The sequence below is a fragment of the Caenorhabditis remanei genome, chromosome II (genome assembly GCF_010183535.1).
Source record: "Caenorhabditis remanei strain PX506 chromosome II, whole genome shotgun sequence".
NCBI lineage: Eukaryota > Metazoa > Nematoda > Chromadorea > Rhabditida > Rhabditidae > Caenorhabditis > Caenorhabditis remanei.
The window spans coordinates 9448023-9466838 of record NC_071329.1 but is presented as its reverse complement, the minus strand read 5'-3'; the positions used below and the strand labels follow the sequence as shown (position 1 = coordinate 9466838).

At 38.0% G+C, this 18816-nt stretch overlaps 6 protein-coding genes across 6 annotated transcripts; 5 read left to right on the top strand and 1 right to left on the bottom strand.

Annotated features, from left to right (window-relative positions):
• Nucleotides 1–111: 111 nt before the first annotated feature.
• GCK72_005603 (uncharacterized protein) lies at nt 112–1911 on the top strand (the record flags this gene model as incomplete). Its single annotated transcript, XM_053725256.1, has 8 exons — nt 112–236; nt 291–381; nt 430–696; nt 739–865; nt 917–1146; nt 1191–1330; nt 1493–1635; nt 1682–1911. The coding sequence occupies 8 exons, from the start codon at nt 112–114 to the stop codon at nt 1909–1911; spliced, it is 1353 nt and encodes a 450-aa protein (XP_053589450.1).
• A 170-nt stretch (nt 1912–2081) lies between these two features.
• On the top strand, nt 2082–3361 carry GCK72_005602 (uncharacterized protein; the record flags this gene model as incomplete). The annotated part of the gene is made up of 6 exons (XM_053725255.1): nt 2082–2312; nt 2358–2450; nt 2505–2638; nt 2684–3038; nt 3106–3237; nt 3284–3361. 6 exons carry the CDS (start codon nt 2082–2084, stop codon nt 3359–3361), a joined length of 1023 nt encoding a protein of 340 aa, XP_053589449.1.
• A 409-nt stretch (nt 3362–3770) lies between these two features.
• Nucleotides 3771–5432, top strand: GCK72_005601 (uncharacterized protein; the record flags this gene model as incomplete). Its single annotated transcript, XM_003117365.2, has 7 exons — nt 3771–3872; nt 3926–4030; nt 4098–4385; nt 4432–4735; nt 4785–4960; nt 5012–5152; nt 5202–5432. The coding sequence occupies 7 exons, from the start codon at nt 3771–3773 to the stop codon at nt 5430–5432; spliced, it is 1347 nt and encodes a 448-aa protein (XP_003117413.2).
• Nucleotides 5433–5562: 130 nt separating this feature from the next.
• On the bottom strand, nt 5563–9003 carry GCK72_005600 (uncharacterized protein; the record flags this gene model as incomplete). Its single annotated transcript, XM_053725254.1, has 8 exons — nt 5563–5850; nt 5897–6022; nt 6071–6370; nt 6420–7628; nt 7678–7860; nt 7910–8080; nt 8128–8274; nt 8941–9003. The coding sequence occupies 8 exons, from the start codon at nt 9001–9003 to the stop codon at nt 5563–5565; spliced, it is 2487 nt and encodes an 828-aa protein (XP_053589448.1).
• A 7390-nt stretch (nt 9004–16393) lies between these two features.
• On the top strand, nt 16394–17622 carry GCK72_005599 (uncharacterized protein; the record flags this gene model as incomplete). Its single annotated transcript, XM_003117468.2, has 5 exons — nt 16394–16568; nt 16616–16710; nt 16760–16810; nt 16858–16953; nt 17461–17622. The coding sequence occupies 5 exons, from the start codon at nt 16394–16396 to the stop codon at nt 17620–17622; spliced, it is 579 nt and encodes a 192-aa protein (XP_003117516.2).
• Nucleotides 17623–18019: 397 nt separating this feature from the next.
• GCK72_005598 (uncharacterized protein) lies at nt 18020–18435 on the top strand (the record flags this gene model as incomplete). The annotated part of the gene is made up of 3 exons (XM_003116867.2): nt 18020–18116; nt 18177–18323; nt 18383–18435. 3 exons carry the CDS (start codon nt 18020–18022, stop codon nt 18433–18435), a joined length of 297 nt encoding a protein of 98 aa, XP_003116915.2.
• Nucleotides 18436–18816: the final 381 nt, after the last annotated feature.

Genomic DNA, 18816 nt, shown 5'->3' with positions numbered 1-18816 from the left:
TTTTTTTGAATTCGTTATTTTGTGATATCTTCTTACACTTGCTTCAAATATCGAAAATTGTCATTTTCCTCGTGGAAATAAAGTTTTTAGTTTGATTCTACAGGTTGAACCATGATTGACATCGACAATGTAAGCCTGCCTATGCTTATTGGAGGATTTATTGGTTTCGTAACTGTGATGGGAGCCGCCATAATATATGTAGCGAAACAAGAGAAGAAAGGAGAACAAGAAGAAGTGTATGTTTTCAGAATTATTATTTATATATATATATATATATATAACTATTCCAGAGATGTCGTGATGGACGAAGTAACAGAAACCGTAACGAGCGAGGAACCAGCTAAAAAGAACAAGCATCAAAGAAAGAATGATCAATGGAAGGTACACATAAATTATTCTGAATTATTTAAATAAACAACGAAGTTTCAGACCAAAGAACCGTCTTTTTCACACGACTGGAACGTTGCAATGTTAAAAGGGCATACGAAAGACGTTACTGATATTGCCTTCGCATCAGATGGAAAAAAATTCGTATCGATTTCTGGGGATCGTACAGTGATTCTTTGGGACGTGAGAGACTTTGAAAACAAGGAGCACAAGTCTATCCGACAAATTGTAGAGTACGATACTCCGACTCGTGTTGTTTTCGCTCCGGATTGCAAAAGCGTTGTATTCAGTGTTAAACGCGAAAATAAGGTATTGCGAAGAAAATACACCAATACAACGTCATACTTTCAGTTGTGCGTATACAAGCTCGCCAAGAAAACAGAAGGATCAGGATCTCATCACTTCGTGCATATCGACAACTTAGAATTCGAAAGAGTTCATCAGGTCGATATTCAAAACATCGGAATTGCAGGCAACGGTGAGAGTTGCTGGCCGAGCTATGCTATGTTCTATTAATAAACTTTTTTAGCTAAGTACTTGATGAGTGCTGCGCTTGACAACAAGATTTGCTTATACGATCTTCGCGGTCAACTTTTGAAATCAATCGATGCAAAAGTAAGCAGTCTATATGACTGTCGTCTCTCTCCAGATGGTCGTTTCATTATTGTTTCTGGATTCACACCCGACGTTTTTGTTTTCGAACCAGTTTTCACAAGAGATGGAGTTTTCCAGAATGCAAAAAAAGTTTTCAGTCTCAGCGTACGTCGATCGAGCTCATTTCTAAGTTATTCATCTCGGTTTAGGGTCACCAATCAGGAGTTCTCGCAGCTGCATTCAACACTTCTTCTACTCGTGCAGTCACCGTCTCAAGAGACGGCAAGTGGAGAATATTTGACACAGAGATTCGATATGAAGCGGGTCAGGACTCGAAAATTATTAGAGAGTGAGTCAAAGGGGATGAAAGTATGCCAGAAAGAGTAAGCATGAATGATTGCTAGGCAACGGAAACGGGTGAGCGAACGAGAGAGTAGAGTTGGTGATAACACTGGATTCATTTTGTATACGAAAGCAAATGAATAGAACATAAAATACGTATTATTTTCAGAGGAAGCTGGGAGCCGCTTCGAGGTGCGACCAGTGAGAAGGTGCGATTAGAAATGAGTCCAAGTGGTGACTCATTCGCTATCTCTTTCATGACAGATTTGAAAGTATTCTGTTCAGAGGATGAAACAAAGGACTATCCAGAGTGTAATAAAAACAAACTATTGGGAATACGATAAGTGCCAATTTTCAGTGAAAGATATCTGTTCAACTACGATCAGTTCAATTGCCTATTCTTCTGATGGAAAATACATTGCGACGTGTGGTGACAAATATGTTCGCGTTATTCGAAATGTCCCCGAATGGCACAGTCGTGTTGTGAAGCTCAGTCGTGAGCTGCCAGAATGCACACAAGAAGGAGCTCGGCGTCGCATCAAGGAGCAGATCGAGGAAGCTCAGAAACTATTGAAGCAGTTTGAATAATAATTTATTTTCTTCATGTATGATACGGTGTTTTCTTGTTTTTCACAGTTCCATAAATACGTGTATAAGTACAATTCTATATTTATTTTACGTTGTTTCTGTAATTTTTCCTGTGATCAGCGTATCTTGTGCTCTTTTCAGATTTTTTAAAGAAACATTTTAAAATTTAGATGGCTCACGCTCCTCGAAACATGGGTTCAAGAGCAGGGGCAAGAAACAGAAGAAGCGTGGATGTTGAAGCCAGAATCGTCCAAAGCGGCAATTTTGAATACACATCTCACAATGACGAAGTAACGCCAGGAGGAGGTGGACGTCCTATGCTAATAGAACGCATGATTCATCAAAAGAATGTTTCAATAGATGTCATGGACGGGTACGATAAGAACGTCAACTCCACTCTTGTAAGTTAATATGACAATTGCTGTAGTATTGAGCTAGTTTTTCAGAACCACCATTCAATCTACCATCTGTATGAATACGAAGCTCAAACCATGTTTCTTGATTCGCTTATCCCGTCACTCTTCGGATTTTATGAAATCGTAAGAAGAAGCTAAAGATATAAGTCATGTAAAATTATAATTTCGATTATACAGCAAACCCGATTCCTCTGTTGTCGTTATGTCATCTGTGATATTGATGATTGGATGGGGAGACGCAAGTCTATCGAGTTACTAGCTATCCGCAAGAACGGTGATATCTACATTGGCTCAAACAAGAATATGGATGGGTTAGTTTTCTTACAGCTTTCTAATATCGTATTCCATATTTCCAGAAGAAACGACACCGAAGAAAACAATGCTGCTGCCTTCGGGGGTTTGAACTTCGCGAAGAAAGTAACAAAGGAAATCTTCCCATCGACTTTCCGCAAGCACCACAGTGTAGTGAAGCATTGGTGCATTGAAAACCATCGATTTCACAGAAAAATGAATGTTTTCATTTCGAGTGTGGCTCGGGCTTTTGATTCCAGTGGAAACGTCGTTGAATTGAAAACTGTTAGCTCAAACAGTATGGGAAAAGTTCAAAATTTATCAAGAACAAAGGCCCGAATGTGGTGGCTGCGAGCCCTTTTGAGTGGTGCCAATCGCATTGTTTATGGCCTCCGTATGGATAACTTGATCGTTAACGAGGTAACATTATTAGTTTTGAGTGAACACTTGTGATAGAAGCAATGATAACTTTATTTTTTATTTTCAGATTCTGGAGGCGTCCATTGATGAGTTCACCAAGGGACATTTCCGCTTCTCTGAAGCAGACCTTTTTTCAGAAGTTTTCAAGATTTTTGAAAAAATTGACCGAACCATAATTGATGAAGAATCCATGTGCCTGGTATTGAGTTTCTTTCAATTTCAAGACTTGATATTCTCAATTGCAGATCAACTTGGAAAAATTTGAACCAATGAAAGTCACTTTGACAACCAGCGAAAGCATCCGCCGAAGCCCATTTTGGTGATAACTAATAACGATTTTTACCAACTGATTCTCAAAATTCAACATTCTTACATGACGTTTTATCACAAGAAAATTCTCATGCTCGTTTTTATAATTTTCAATGTCAATGCTCTACTGGTTTCCCTGCGTTTTTCGAAAATTGTTCTTTTTTTTAATTCTCGACGTTGTACTCAAAATCGCTTTAATGAAATTAATATAATCTCTACACTTCTCTAGTTCATTGCCATTAAACAAGCAGTCATGATAAGAAACATTATTGATACATTCAAAAAATTGACCACATTGTTAATTTTTGATCTACGCTTCAACGAATGTCATGTAGAATTTTTGAAGTATAATTTATTCCTTCAAACGCTTTCTTCTTTTGTGTGTGTGTGTTTTTGTTGTACATATCACGTTCAGATTTCAGGATGTTATACTTTCTAATCTTCGCTGTGGCGTGGAGTTCAGCTCAGCGAGCAGACATTCCACCAGTAAAGGATGGAGTAATGGAACTTAAAATGGTACATATTGTGAGTTTATGAACATTTTGAAAGCAAATCTATAGCATTTTTCAACTTTGAAGGTCTGGAGGCATGGAGATCGATCGCCAACAAAAACGTTCAAGGCTGACCTGTTCCAAGAGGATGCATGGACGTTTGGAGGTGGCGGGTGGGGACAATTGTCGCCGGTGAGTACTCTATTCAATTTAATAATATTATCTTCTAGGAAGCTCCATAAGTGGAAGGATTTTTCAGATGGGAATGTTTCAACATTTAACTCTGGGAAAGAAACTTCGCAACCGATACGTGAACGACGTCAACTCGACCTACAACTTCTTACCAAGTGTTTACGATCAAAAGACAATGTATGTTCGTTCGACTGGTATCAACAGAACTCTGATTTCTGCTACTTCGAATATGCTCGGAATGTATGGACAAGATGGTTACGGAAGTGCTGCTGGAACCGATTTCCCAGACGCTCAAGGCTGGCCACGTGGATTTGTTCCAATTCCTATTCATACCGTTGACTATGATAGTGATCATGTGAGTTTTTTTTCTTCAAATATTTTGAATAAGAAAATCAATTCAGATAGGAAATATGGATAGTGATTGCCCTCGACGGGAGTGGCTCTGGAATTTAGCTCAGCAATCAGAGGAAGTGAAAAATTGGAGAAATTCTGCAGCGGTTTCATCAACTATTGACGAGTTAACTTCATATGTGAACGAAACGTGGAGTCTTGAAGACTTTTGGATAGTTCCGGACGCATTATTCATCGAACAAATATATTACAATGCATCTCTTCGAGCTAACAATACGTGGTTCAGTGACGACTTCTACAACCGAATTGTAGCTGTCAATGATCAAATATACATGTTTCAATATGGCATTTTCAGTACGTTTTTATCTTTTATTATATAAAGGACGAAATATCTCGTTTATAGATAACACAGTGACAATGCAAAATATGAATATTGGTCTTGAGTTGCTGAAAGTAAGATCAGGCCCTCTGATGAATGATATGATCGACAGAATTAACACGAAAAGTGATTGTACTTATTCTAAAATTGCAACTGGATGCGATTGGATCAATGGACTCAAGTACTTCGTTTATTCAGCTGTAAGTAATATTTTTTCATTTTTAATCCAATTGTCAGTGGTTTCTTTGCAGCACGATGAAACTGTGTATGCTGTTCTCGTTGCTCTGGGAATCGAAAGATTCGCAATAATTCCACATGGATATCCTCTTTATTCTGCAGCCGTTTCTGTTGAATACTGGAGAAACACTACGGACAACAATAATTATTTCAAGGCAAGCTCTTTCGATTACGTTTCAGCATTTTATCATTGTGATGTTTCAGCTAGTTTACCATAAACAGTCAGGCGACGGCTTCGAAGTTATGACTAGCGAAATCGAGGGATGTAGTGGAGATTATTGTTCAATGGACGTACTGGAACAAATAGCGAGAAAACTAAAACCAGATCAACCAATTGATAAATGGTGTCTCATCACAGAGTCATCTAGCTCTTATTCAGTTTCGATCTCATTTTTAATGTTCGTTGCGACTACTTTAAATTACTTGTTCATGTAGGATATGATTGAATTCCTGTAGAATATAAATATTTATTGATTTATGATATAAATACATTTAGAATGATATATTATGGCAATTACGTGCGTAGGCGGTTGTTTTTTTTTCAAAAATTAAGCTCAAGAAGCACCTAACGTCTTCTCTTTCTACAGCATTGATTGTTTCCACAAACTGAGAAACCGGTAGAACAATTACATTGGGATCCACTCATTGCACATGGCTCAACTTGCAATGGGCAATTCTGTTGACAAGCATTCTGACAGGCTGGAAGACAGAATTCAACTTGAGTCAAAAGTTGTGTTTTGCACTGGTCAACACATTGACTGGCACATTGTGGAGCACAGGTTACGGTCTCTTCCATCGGTTTTTGAAGGACAATCTCCAGTTTGAATGTTGGTTCAGCAGATTCTTTCACGATCTGAAAAAAATTGATATCGAGTTTTAAAAGTATGAGATATGAGTACTTCAACACAGGAAGATCTGCAACTATCAGTACATGCTGTACTGCATTGGGGAACACTTTGGCTGTTTTGTTGAACACACGATGTCTGACAAGATTGGGTGCAAGCTGGCATACAATTATTGTCTGCCTGAAACATTTGAGAATTGAATACTCAACAATTATAGGAGCATTATACCTGTGGAATCACAATCTCGAATTGATAATTCTGAATACATTTGGAGTCACAAGATGGTTGACAAGCTGGAGCACATTGTTTAGAACTTTGGTCACTCATTGGAAGAGTGAAAGTGTAGGTTTCAACACAAGATGGCTGACAAGCTGGTTGACATTGCGGTTGGCAAGAAGATGGAGTTGGAGTAGTGACTGCTGGAAGTTTCAGAGTGAAACTGATACATTGTGGATCACAAGCTGGTTGACATTGTGGAGAACATGATGGAGCTGCAGTGGTCATTGGAATTGAGATTGAGAAGGTAGCCTGTAGAAGTTTTGGCATTATGTCATCTCTAGATCTTTCTAATGATTACCTGTTGAACACATTCTTGAGAGCATGCCGGTTGGCATTGAGGAACACAGCTCTTTGTGATCGGAATGGTTGTTTGAACAGTGATTTGTTGTACACAAAGAGGTTCGCAGGCCGGTTGACATGCCGATGGACAGCTGTTTCCTTGATTCACTTTCGAATAAGATTGTTGAATAGTTACTTGGTATTGAGATTGAATACACGATTGCTCACAAGCTGGCTGACATGCTGGAACACAATTGTATTGACGTTGTTGATTCTGTTGAGCATTCATTTGTTGAATTTGAATTTTGTAAGTCTGAATGCATTGTTGTTCACAAGACGGCTGACATTGTGGAATACATTGTGGTGATGGAGTTGTAGTCGTCGAATCATCAATCATTTTGATTTGAACTGCGAAATTTGGTTGAGCAGAAACACATTCTTGAGTGCAAGATGGTTGACATTGTGGGACACACGAGGCTGCCGGTGGAGAGTATTGTTGAGTTTGTTGTTGATAACTACTCTTGATTTTCAGAACAATTTGTGCCACAATGCACTTGGTTTCACATGCTGGCTGGCATTCAGGAACACATTGTTTTGGTATTGAGATGGTCGTTGTGAAGGTGTCAGTACAAGATGGAAGACATGCTGGCTGACATTGAGAGACACATTGAAGTGGAGCTGGAGTTGTTGGAGATGTTGTGTAGATGGCAACACATCCTGGATCACACGCAGGTTGACAAACGGAAATACAGATTTTAGTGACTGGTGGAACAGTTGAGATTCCAGACGATAGGTATTGATAGACGCATTGTGGCTGACATGCTGGTTGACAAGCAGGAATACAAGTCTCTGGTGCTCTTGTTGTTCCTGCAGTAACGATCTGGATTTGAAGCTGTCTCTCAACACATTGTGGTTGACAAGCTGGTTGACAAGCTGGAATACAAGTTTCAGTGGTAGTTGTAACTGCTTGAACACATTGTGGAGTACACGAAGGTTGACAAGCAGGAATACAGGAAGCAGTTGTTGGTTGAACTGTCGTTTGAATGGAAACTGCCACTGATTGAATACATTGTGGAGAGCAGGTTGGTTGACATTGAGAAGGACATTGTTGAACGACGGGCAACTTCTGAATAATCACTTCGTATCGTTTCATTACATCAATGCATTGGGCATCACAAGTTGGTTGACAAGCAGGAACACATGCATTGACTGGAGCAGCGGTCGTAGTCTGAAATTCAACAATTACTTTCAATCTCTATTCTATTCCAAATTTCTACCGAAGTACGCATAAATTCCTTGACATTAATAGAGACAGCCGCTTGAATACAAGTTGGTTCACAGGATTTCAAGCACATATTGATGCAAGTCGACTTGTTCGGTTGAGTTGTACAACTGTTGCTACAGGATTGAGCGCAAGCTTGCGGACATTGAGAGGCTTTTGTTTGTTGATTGACCACAACCTTAATGAAAAATACTTCAAGTTGAAGAATCCTAATCAATCTGAATCACCTTGATTGGAGGGAAACTAGATGAAGATGAGCTGCTGGATGATGGAGTACAGGCTTTGTTGCATGTGAACTGACACGTTTTATCACACAAAATCTGTGGTTGATGGGAGTTTCTCGTGCAGGAATCTACACAAGACTTCTGACATTGTGGCTGACAAACTGATGTTTGAGCCTGAAAATGTTGAATTGTCTTAGCTGTCGTCAATTCAGAATCTCTACTTTATTGGCACATGAGCATGAACTGGATTGTGGTTCATTCGAACATTTACATCTTTGCATTCCCCCTCCAATCGGATAACAGTTACATTTCGACTTCTGGGACAGTTGTGCACACGGACATTGCCTTTTCGCTCGCGTTATCAAGCTCTGGAACAAGAAATAATATATATTATACGTGATAATTCAACAAATATTTAGTGTTTGATCTAATGACATCTGGTTTGTTTGTTTTTGTGTTTGTGTGAAGAACGAGGGAGAAAGTGTCAATGATGGCGGAACCCAGAAATGAGACGACTGGACGAAATGAGATCTGATGTACTTGAAAATGATGGCGAGACTTTCGGAAAGGAACACATTTGGCAAAGGGTCAGACTGGGAGGATACGGTCTAAGTACATGGGGAATGTTCAGATTTTAATTTTTGGAAGAGAGAACAGAACATTGAATAAAAACTTCGGCTTACTAGTTAGGAAATGGGAAACTAGGAAATGGGAACTGGAAAGTTGCGATTGATCTTTTTTCTAGACTAACTGGTATCAAGTGAACATTCTCCAACGTTTACAGGATATATAAACTTTTGAAAACCTATTAAATTTATGGCAGACTGGAGTGAAATAGATGGAGTGTGTCAAACACTGGTCTTGGTTAAATGTAGGATGTAAATCTGGTATCCGTTGTGGAATACTTGCAAGCTGTTTTTGTTACCAATCAGAGCTAGAACTATGTTTGTGAATGAAACGAAGAGTAGAGGGCCATCGTGAAAAATGAAATTCTAGCAGAAACTCCTAAAAATCTAGAAAGAAAAGTAAGTTACCTGTTGAGATTCCACAAGATAGACTCCAAGTACAAAAAGGAATAAAATATAGTTCGTCTTCATAATATATCGTTAATTTCGTTTTCTCCTCCGGGCGGTACTGCTGGCCTATCGGGAGGTGCTCCTTTCGTTTTTCGCCGCCTTCGCCACTGTCTTTTATACGATCGCCTTGTTCCGCGCGGTAGCCATCAGGCGGCAAAAAATTGCCAAAGGGATGCTCCTCCTTCCGTCTTCGGAAGCAGTTGGAGGAGGTGCACCAGGAAGGGAATTTACAGGAAAAAGAGAAAAAGTGAATGCCAGCAAAAAACGGATCAACTTTTTGAACGAATTGCGCGAAAGATGACGGTGCTCTTTCAGGTCTCTCCTGGATTCTTGACATGGAGCTCATAAAAAAGTGTCTAAAGGATTCTCCATGTGTACACTAGAGAATCTTGTGTTTTCATTTCACTCAAACTAAAGATTTTGGATCTTTAGAAAGAGAGAATTCCCACGCTCCGATGACATTTATCCGTTCCACAGTTCCCTCGAAGAATCCTCTCGTAGACGAAATTAGAAAATCCTTGTAGTTGCTCATTTGATTTTTCTTTTTTTCATTTCTGAAAGATGAGGAAAAAACTAATTTCCATTGTTTTCATTGGCACTTGTCAAACAAAAATACGAGAGTAGTCGGGAGGAAAAAGTGATCATTTGATGCTCAACTATGCGCAAGCATGTTCCTCATTTTCTCGCCTCCACAATATGTTTCTTGTGTAGTTATTCACTGTTTCCGCCCAATGTCCGAGAAGTGACTGTGTACGTTGCAAAACCGTAAACACACAAACATTATCCTCTCTTTCACATCTGATTTTTGACTGTTGCGGGGATTAAATGTGAAACAAAACGGGTCGAGACAGGAGAACCCTCTCTCGCTCGTCTCGCAGCCCTTTTTCGTATTGCCATCCTTCTTTGTAATCGAGACAGCGGAGGAGGAAGAAGAAGAAGAAGAGGAAGGAGAAGTTGGACACTTTTTGACCGATGGTCGTAGTGATTGACATAAATACATGATAGACGTACGTTGCCGTTTTTAGCTTCCTGGCATGGAAGATTTATAGCACGGACTACTCGTACTCCCACATGTTTTTTAAAGATCAATGGATCTCGAGTTCCAAATATACTGTAGAACTTATTTCTATCCCGTTTTAGACTTCCATACTCTGATTGATTAACAATAAGCCGCTTCGCCGTATTTTTCTAATGGATCGGAACACACCGTTTACAGGGAAATGCTTATGATTTACCTGAGTTTAAGAACTGAGTCGTTTGTTTCTGGAGAGCAATTCGATATCAACGAACCCCTGCACTCTTTCGAAAGTTTTTCATTACTTTTAGATTTTCCAGATATGCCTTCTAACCTATTATTATTACTTATTTTGTATGTTGTCACTTTGAATCGCCAACTCAAAAACACCCATATTTAAACCAGTTAAACTCCAAAATGACGTTATTCAAAAACAGCTGAAAAACACCATTTCACTTCCGTCAGTTTATAGGAGAAACAGGGAAATGAGTCCAGTGAAACTTTCGATACTTGGAAAAGAGAAGAATTGAACTTTTTGCAGAATGACGGACAACAAAGGACATGTGAAAAGCCACACGAAACGTCGAAAAGTGAGAGAAAAAGTGTTTGCCATTCATGTAAATCTGTTCTGCCAACTATTGCGTTCCTTTCGAAAACTTGTTTCTATTCGTTTGTCAATTTTTAGGTTAGTTTTGAGAGAAGAGAAAGAATTTTAGTGGAATGTTTTTAAGAGAATCCTGGAACCTTGAATAATGTCATAAAATATGTCTAAAAATATGATCGAACTCGGAAATTCCAGAACATGTTTCACATCACCTGTTTCTTATTTCGTAAATAATTTTATTTTTGAATCCGGAAATGACGAACATTGACTAAAATTAGGCACTTGAGGAATTGGAAGGACAATTTACAGAAATCTGTCGTTTTTGTTCTTGAAGATTGTGATCAATTCAGGCATTGAGTTCCTTAAATGACACTAGTTCAATATCTAGACAATCCAAGTTTTCTCACAATTTCGCTCATAATTCCCAGAATGTTTTCTGCAAAAGAAGTTCCTTGTGCCATTCCAATAGTTCATTTAGCAATGTAAATACTTGAAAAAAGAGGAAGATTCCATCCGTAGTTTAGTCTGTCCTTTTTTCAATTCCTTCTTATTCATCCGGATCATTTCATCCGGATTGACCGTTGTTGTCTCTTTTTGAGCCTTCTTCTGTGTGTTCTGCTCCATTCGAATACATATTAAAAGTGTCTGATCCTTCTAGACTGTCAAAGAAATGTCTAATGTAACATGATACCGTAACCCGATACCATCTGTAAATGTGTTTCTATTTTACAAGGTTTGACCATAACCCGCCACGCGATTTCCGGTTGCTTTTTTGATTTCTTTTTCAGCTCTTTTTCTTCTTTTTTGTTTTGATTCCACGTTTTGTTGACTTGTCTTTTGGAGGTACACGTAACACGAAACTTTGCCGCATTTTTTCTCCGCATTTTGACCATCCTTTTGTTATTTGTGCAAATGAACAATAGTGACAGAGGAAATGTGTGAATAAGCACCACGGGAGGCGCCCACCGTTCTTCGATTTGATCTTCCGTTGATTTCTTCCGGTAGAAATAACTGAGTTTTAAAACCGAAACAGCAAAAAATGAAGGGGATGGGAAAAGACAAACAGAGAAAAAGGAAGGAATGTCAGAATGATTCATAGACACTGATTATATCTTCCAATGAGAGCTTCTTTCTTCTTTTTTGATATTTTCAAATGATCAGAGTTCTCACTATTCTTTCTTCCCAAAAAGAAATCTAGATAAGGGTATTGACGCTTGCATCAAATATCTATGCACTTTCAGAACCATGGTTCATATTAAATATCTGAGAAATGGAAGCTGAGAAGATATTTACCACTTGAATGGAAAATTGAGTTAAACAGCTTTATCTGAGTTCTGAACTCATATCGAATAAATTTTTATTTTCAGAATTCCATGATAACTAACTTCCCATATTCCTCCGTTCTCTTTGTTTTGTGATTATTCTAACATCTATTTTCAAAGTTTCTAGAAGCCGTCTGAGATGAGGTGTATTTTCTCTCTTTTCAGATGAAATCTGACTCGATTCCCCTCGAGTAAGCCTTGTTGTCAATGATCAAAGTTCTGAATCAGCTTCTCCTATTTCTTCCTGGTCACAAACTCCCAAAATATGTATTTGTATTAACTTCCTGTTTGAGTACAAAGATTTCTGATCATTCATTTCATAACTGACAATTGAAACAACGGCTCTATTCCAGTTTAGATGTCCTTTGAAAACTTGAACGTCCCAATAAACACTTAGACGTCCCTTAAAACACTTAGACGTCCCTTGAAACACTTAGACGTCCTTTGAAACATTTAAACGTCCTTTCGGTTCCGAATTATGTTCAAAAATGTTTAAACGTCCCGAAAAACATTTAGACGTCCCAAAATACGTTTAGGCGTCCCATAAAATTTTGAGACGTCCCTTGAAGTCCTAAAACTTAGTTTTAAATAATTAGACGTCCCAAAAAACATTTGAACGTCCCAAAAAAAGTTTAGACGTCCCTTCAACACTAAAAATCACTTAAAGTGTTTAAGGGACGTCTAAATATTTTTTGGGACGTTCAAATGTTTTTTGGGACGTCTAAATCTTCAGAACAATGTTTTGGGATTTCAAGGGACGTCTAAACATTTTATGGGACGTTTAAACGTTTTTTGTAACGTCTAAACTTTTGAAAAGACGTTTAAAAAAATTTAGAGTTTGAAAGGACGTTTAAGTGTTTCAAAGGACGTCTAAGTGTTTTAAGGGACGCTTAAGTGTTTTTTGGGACGTGCTAGTTTTTAAAGGACATCTAAACTGGAATAGAGCCGAAACAACTTCGCAGAATAATCTTATCCTATTTTTCGGTATTTGATCTTTTCGACAGAGTAAATAGAGTGAAAAATAATTCCCAAGAGATCATCACTCCGTTCCCTTTTACCCATAAAAAGAGATGAGATGATGGATGATCGTTGTCTTAAAAATGTTCAATAACTTCCGGCTCCTTTTCACAAAAAAAGGGTTCCTGTTTTCGGTCACATCATCCAAAAAACTCACGCTCGGATGCAATTATTCCGTCGTCAAAACGGCAGAAGCTTGCTGAAAAAGGAAGTTAAAAAAACATCATTTCGGGTGTTGTTCGTCATCTTATTATTGCAAAAAAGAAAAATAACAGGAAGATATTATGAATCATTCTAATTTTCTTTTCAATCGGAGGTTTCCGCTTGGATAATTGAGTTGACTTTTCCAAAAGAGTTATAGAAACCGAAAATCAGGCACGGTTCTTAGGAGAGATGTGTCGACTTGGTTATAATCATACTTCTGCAGAAAGAGATAATAGAGGAAAAGATAATGCCAGTAACTCACACGAGTCAGAAAAAGGAATATTTGCTATTTTGCAATTCTATGTTTTGGTCCATCTACCGCAATTCTGTCCTCTAATAAAATTATTTCCCGAAACATTCAATCCATTTACTCATTTTGTGTTCAAGTGTTCTCAATTTTTCACAATTCCAGCCACTGTCCAGACACTCGTAGTATTTTACTGCTACAAAAATAATAGAATTTCTAATGTATGTCGTCATAACACATTCATTTTATTTAACATGTAACAGCAAAATAGTATGTAGCAAAAAGACTAATTCGAAACATGAATAAGTAGTTATCAGAGTTCTGAGAATGAATTGCTCCTGAAAATGTTCAACTGGTTTTCTACGGAATTGTGAATATTTCATCACAGAATTTATGGAAATAGACGTGGTTTTGTTTGCAATCTGCAACATATAAGCTCAAAAGAATTACCATTATTGAGAATGTATGGCATCACTTTTAAAAGTCTCATTTATTTCCAGACAACATCTCATTTTCACGTATTCTTCAATTCCTCGCATAACATAATTTTGTCCTTTCAGACGTCTTCGTATATAAAATACTTCATTTTCGTCTGCAACTTTTCTTAATATAGAGCACTTCCTGGTGGAAAATGATACCGAGTTCTCAGGATCAAGAAAACTGACACCAACATTTTTACGACCTCTCTTTCTCCAATTTCCAGCCAATTCGTTTTCTGTTTCGATTCGAATTCATTATTTACGTAAACTGGCTCCAAAAATATCTCTATCTCTCTATCTTTCTCTCTTCTTCAACTGCTTCTGTCTCCCCACACCCATTTTCTTCTGCTCAGCCACTTCCTCGTCCTTCGTTTTCCTTCTTCTCCCCGCTACGACTAGCACACCAAAGTTCCTGCTTCAAAGAGGCTGAGAGAGCAGTTCCGGGTTCCGGTCCGCCTTTCTTTTTTTCTCATTCCAATCCCTCTCATTTTCTAATAATGTCTCTTCTCTCTCTCACTCCTCGGACCTAATTCACTGCCTTCGTTTTCAGTCCAGAGGCCGTTAAAAAACACTCACACTGCCCGACTCGTTCGTTTTCTTTCAGTTGTTCACCCTCTTCTCTCTACTATTTTTGTTCGTTATGTCTACTTCCCTGTTCGCTTTTTTCTATTGTTTCTATCGTAATTATTATGTTATTGGTATCATATAGTAGACATGTTCTTTGTTATCAATCATATACAGTACCCTTTTAAATTTTGTTGCACTTTGGCTGCCTCACGGCCTCCCACAGAGGCCCTCTCAAAGTACTGTGCGCAGTGCATTGAGAGGGCCTCCGCTGGAGGCCGTGCTGCCTGTTTTCCCAGAAAGAAGAATATCAGAGTTCGCCACCTCTCTCTCTCTCTCTTTCACTAGTTCATGCTGTAGTCCCTTTTGTGAAAATTCTCCTATGCCAGTAGACAGTAGAAAAAATAGATTCTAAACAACCTAGATTCATTTTCTGAGATTCACAAAAGTACTGTATCCCAATCACTTGTTTTCATTAAGAGAACTCTCGTTTCTGTCTTTCTAGATATTTTCTGTATTTCCCTATAATAACATGATAATGAAAACCGTGAGGAGTTCCTGGTTCATAACCTACGATCATAGAGCAATTATCTATCTAGACTATAAATATTATTCTAATTTTTCGTAGACAACCAGAAAATGAACTATTTTTCCGTTCTGTCTGGCTTCGTGTTCCCCTTTTCTTCTCAATACACCAGACATTCTTATTCATTGTGTCGTATTTCATCTATTCTGATTCTTCTTTTTCCAACTATTTGTAGTCTAACATAATGTAGTCTGAATTGTGGCTCTTTTGAGACACTTACATATGTATTCTGCTTTTTTGGGATTATCTTATTCCTAGAAGAATTTGGGGTTTATCGTCTTATCTCGTGTTTTGTTGGAAGGATTTTTCAATACTTGGAAGAGGAAGTTCTAAAATGAACCATAGGAATCATCAATCATTTTTATGAGTTCCTGGAATTTGAGCTCCAATCTTTCGAGATCTTTCAGTAATTAAGCGATGAGCTTCCGACATTCACTATTGTACACCAAATCAGATCGTTACCAATTCTAGATATTCTATTGTATTGTACATGAGTGTTCCATTATATCTTATGAATACTTTGTGAGCTATCAATACTCATCTTTCATTATCCTAATGACCCATTTTTCTTTTGAAATGTCTAATTGTAAGTGCCTGTCTAACTTTTTCCAATTCTTCTCAATGTCTCTTACTCCTTCCCCTTTAACTTCCCCTATAACAAGCTCATTTTCTCTTATTATACTTCTAAAAATAGGTTCAAACGGCGAAGAGAGAAGAGCTTTTCCGTGAAAGAAGATAATCAGATTTGTCTTAGTTTCTCTTTTTCCACATCAACACTTTGAGAAGAAAAGGAAAAAAGGAGTAGGATGAAGATGAAATATCGTGTATGGCTTGTCATCAAAAGGTATTCTCACTTATTTTTGATTAGGGTTTGTTACAGATTCAACACTTGGGCGATAAGCTAGAGATTTGCTGCATTTTGATTTTTCGAATCTTAGAATAACTAGTCTTTCAATTTGCAGTTTCTTGAGAACAATAGCTTGTTTTCATTTTAAAATTTTTATCTTTGACCCATTTGTTTTGGTTTTGACTCCTCTTAAATCCTTTTACGTCTTCCGAAGAAGCCGTCTGTTTTGCAAGATTCAATTATAACAACTTACATCACTCGTTCTTATTTGAATGTCCGAAGCACTTCCACTCGAAATATTATTCTTTATTTTAATCATCAAAGCACAATCCTGATTCCCTAATTTCTCTAGTGATGTCTTATCCAAATGAATTGCCCTTTTCCTCTACTTTCTATGGTTTCATCTCTGTTCCTTGTTCCTCATACAAGCCCTTCTTGTTTTCGAAAATTCCTTCCTCTGCCCTTTTTGTTATCCATCAATTTCTGGTTACTTCCTTTTATTCTCTATTATTTTCAGACGATAGACATGGTTCACCACCTCCTTCCAGTTCTTCTTTTGTTCGTACAAGTCACCATTTCTCATGCAGATTTGATGCGAACTGTCTATTGTGCCAACAAATGTAACGACTACTTGAAAGTTCCAGAAGCAAATATTCCAAAGTGTGAAGAAAGACATCTGAAATTGAATCAGTGCGGAACTGGTAGGTTTTCCCAGAATTAAGAACTTTACTGATTTATTATTTTTAAGTTATTTCCTGTTCGTGGGCAGATGTTGAGCTCGAAAAACAACGTCCAGTTGCCAATGCAACAGATGATATTGTGTGCTGTTACAGTGTTGTTTTGGTAAGTTTTCAAGCCTTCAAAACTCATTCAAAGCAAACTATAATTACAGAAAGAGAAAGGAGATTGTGATGCACAACAAACATTGAGCTCATCAAAGAAGGTGAGAGATTCGTTTAAAATGCTCAAATTGAATTAAAATAGTTTCAGAACACCCATCGGCCAGTTCACTCAAACGATTGTCTCTCACAAACTCCAGCACTTTTCAGTGTAATCGCAGTTCTTCTGATTCTATTAGCAGCACAGGTATGTTGTCAACAGGATAGGGAAAGTGCGTGTTTGACAGAAAACATTTTGTAGTTGGTAACTGGTTGAATTATATCACTGGTAAGAGAACTGTAAAAGTGGATTTACATTTTACCAGACTTGTCGAAAATCGGGCCGGCCCGCCCTGGCCGAAATTTCTTGAGGCAGGGCCGGATTCAAAAGTGGGTACCCATCTTTTACTTCTTTTTTTTTTCGAAAAAAATAGAGTGAAAATGCTAAAATTATCATAAATATTCACATCTTGATTCTATTTTAAATTTTTGGTCAAAAACTATACTTTTTCCAAAAAAGTTCAAAAAATTTCAAAAAAAATTTCAAAAATGTTTCAAAACGGGCCGGGCCGAGATTTTGTTAGATTTCGACCCGGCCCGGCCCGGCCCGTGACAAGTTTACATCTACATCGAAGATCATTTCTATGCAATTTCAGTATCCTAGGAAATCCTAGGAAATCTTAGAGTGAAGATTCTCTATATCGTGATTTTTTAGAGTTTCTACATCATGTGGACATGTGCCTTCCAACGTCGAATGTATCATCAGAAAGTGTGTCAACTCGAAGAATCAACAGCCACTCATTCACAAGGACCTCTCTACACAGCTAAACCAATCTGTGAATCGCATCTTCTATCATTTGAGCATCTTCCAAATTGATCATTTTCTCTGTAATATTTATCCTTCTACCTCTTTCATCTTAATTTTTCCATAATTTTCGGGTCATCCACTCGCTCTCTCTCATTCCAATTGGGTCTCTCCACTTCTCATTTGTTCCTTAATATTCAGCTTGCCTGTGCTTCCTCTTCACTCTTTTTGTCTCATTTGTTTGAATGACGGGTCAAAAATGACAAAAATAAATATAAATATTGAATACACTGTCGACTTGTTATTTTGACTTCTTTCTTCCGAAAACTGTCGCACAAATATTTGCAATTGCTTTCTAGAATAGAAAGAAGTCGTGCCCCTTGAAGAGCTCTTTTGGAATCTAGTTCTTCCCCCAATGTTACCATAAAAGGCAATGGCTTCTCAATAAACATTCTGAGCAACCAGAAACATGAACTCTTCATTTCTTCTTCTTTCTATTCTCTTCTTTCTACCCACAATTATTCAATCTTGTGGTTTCGGATTTGGTGGATATGGCGGTGGATTAGGTAACTTTTTGAATTTTTCATTTTTTGTTAGCTTCTTTGTCAGTTGCCCACTTCATTTAGGCATGGGCTGTGGCGGAGGATACGGAGGAGGCTTTTTTGGAGGAAGTTATGGTTTAGGTTACGGTGGATACGGTGGTTTTGGAGGATATGGAATGGGTGGATACGGTCTCGGATACGGTGGATATGGAATGTTTGGCGGAGGATACGGTGAGTTTTCCGTATTTCAAAACCTGTTCTCTTGTTTTTTAATCTATAACTTCTTTCAGGTGGATGTGGTTACTCAATGATGGGTGGATGTTTTGGAAAGAAGAAAAAATAATTCAATTTCATTTTCCTATGCATCGACTCCTCTCTTTCTTTTTTTGTACATAAACTTTGAGAATGACTTTTCGCTTTGCAAATCTATATTTCCCATGAGAAAACTATCAAGAGGAAGTAATAGACTTGGTGAGAGGAAGTGAAGTGCCCATGAATAATTGAAAAGTGACTACGAGAAGGCGAGAAAAAAGTGAACTGGATGGTAAAGAGCACAAAAACCGATGAATGAACAACGCGGGTGGTTCTCGATGTATGAACCACTTTTTGGTAGAGGGGGAGCTTCTGGGACAAAGATCTCTTTTAGGTTTTCAGATGAGAGTTCAGAGAGATTGCATTTCTCACATAGATCTCGAGGTTTTGTGAGAGGAAGTTTCATTGAACT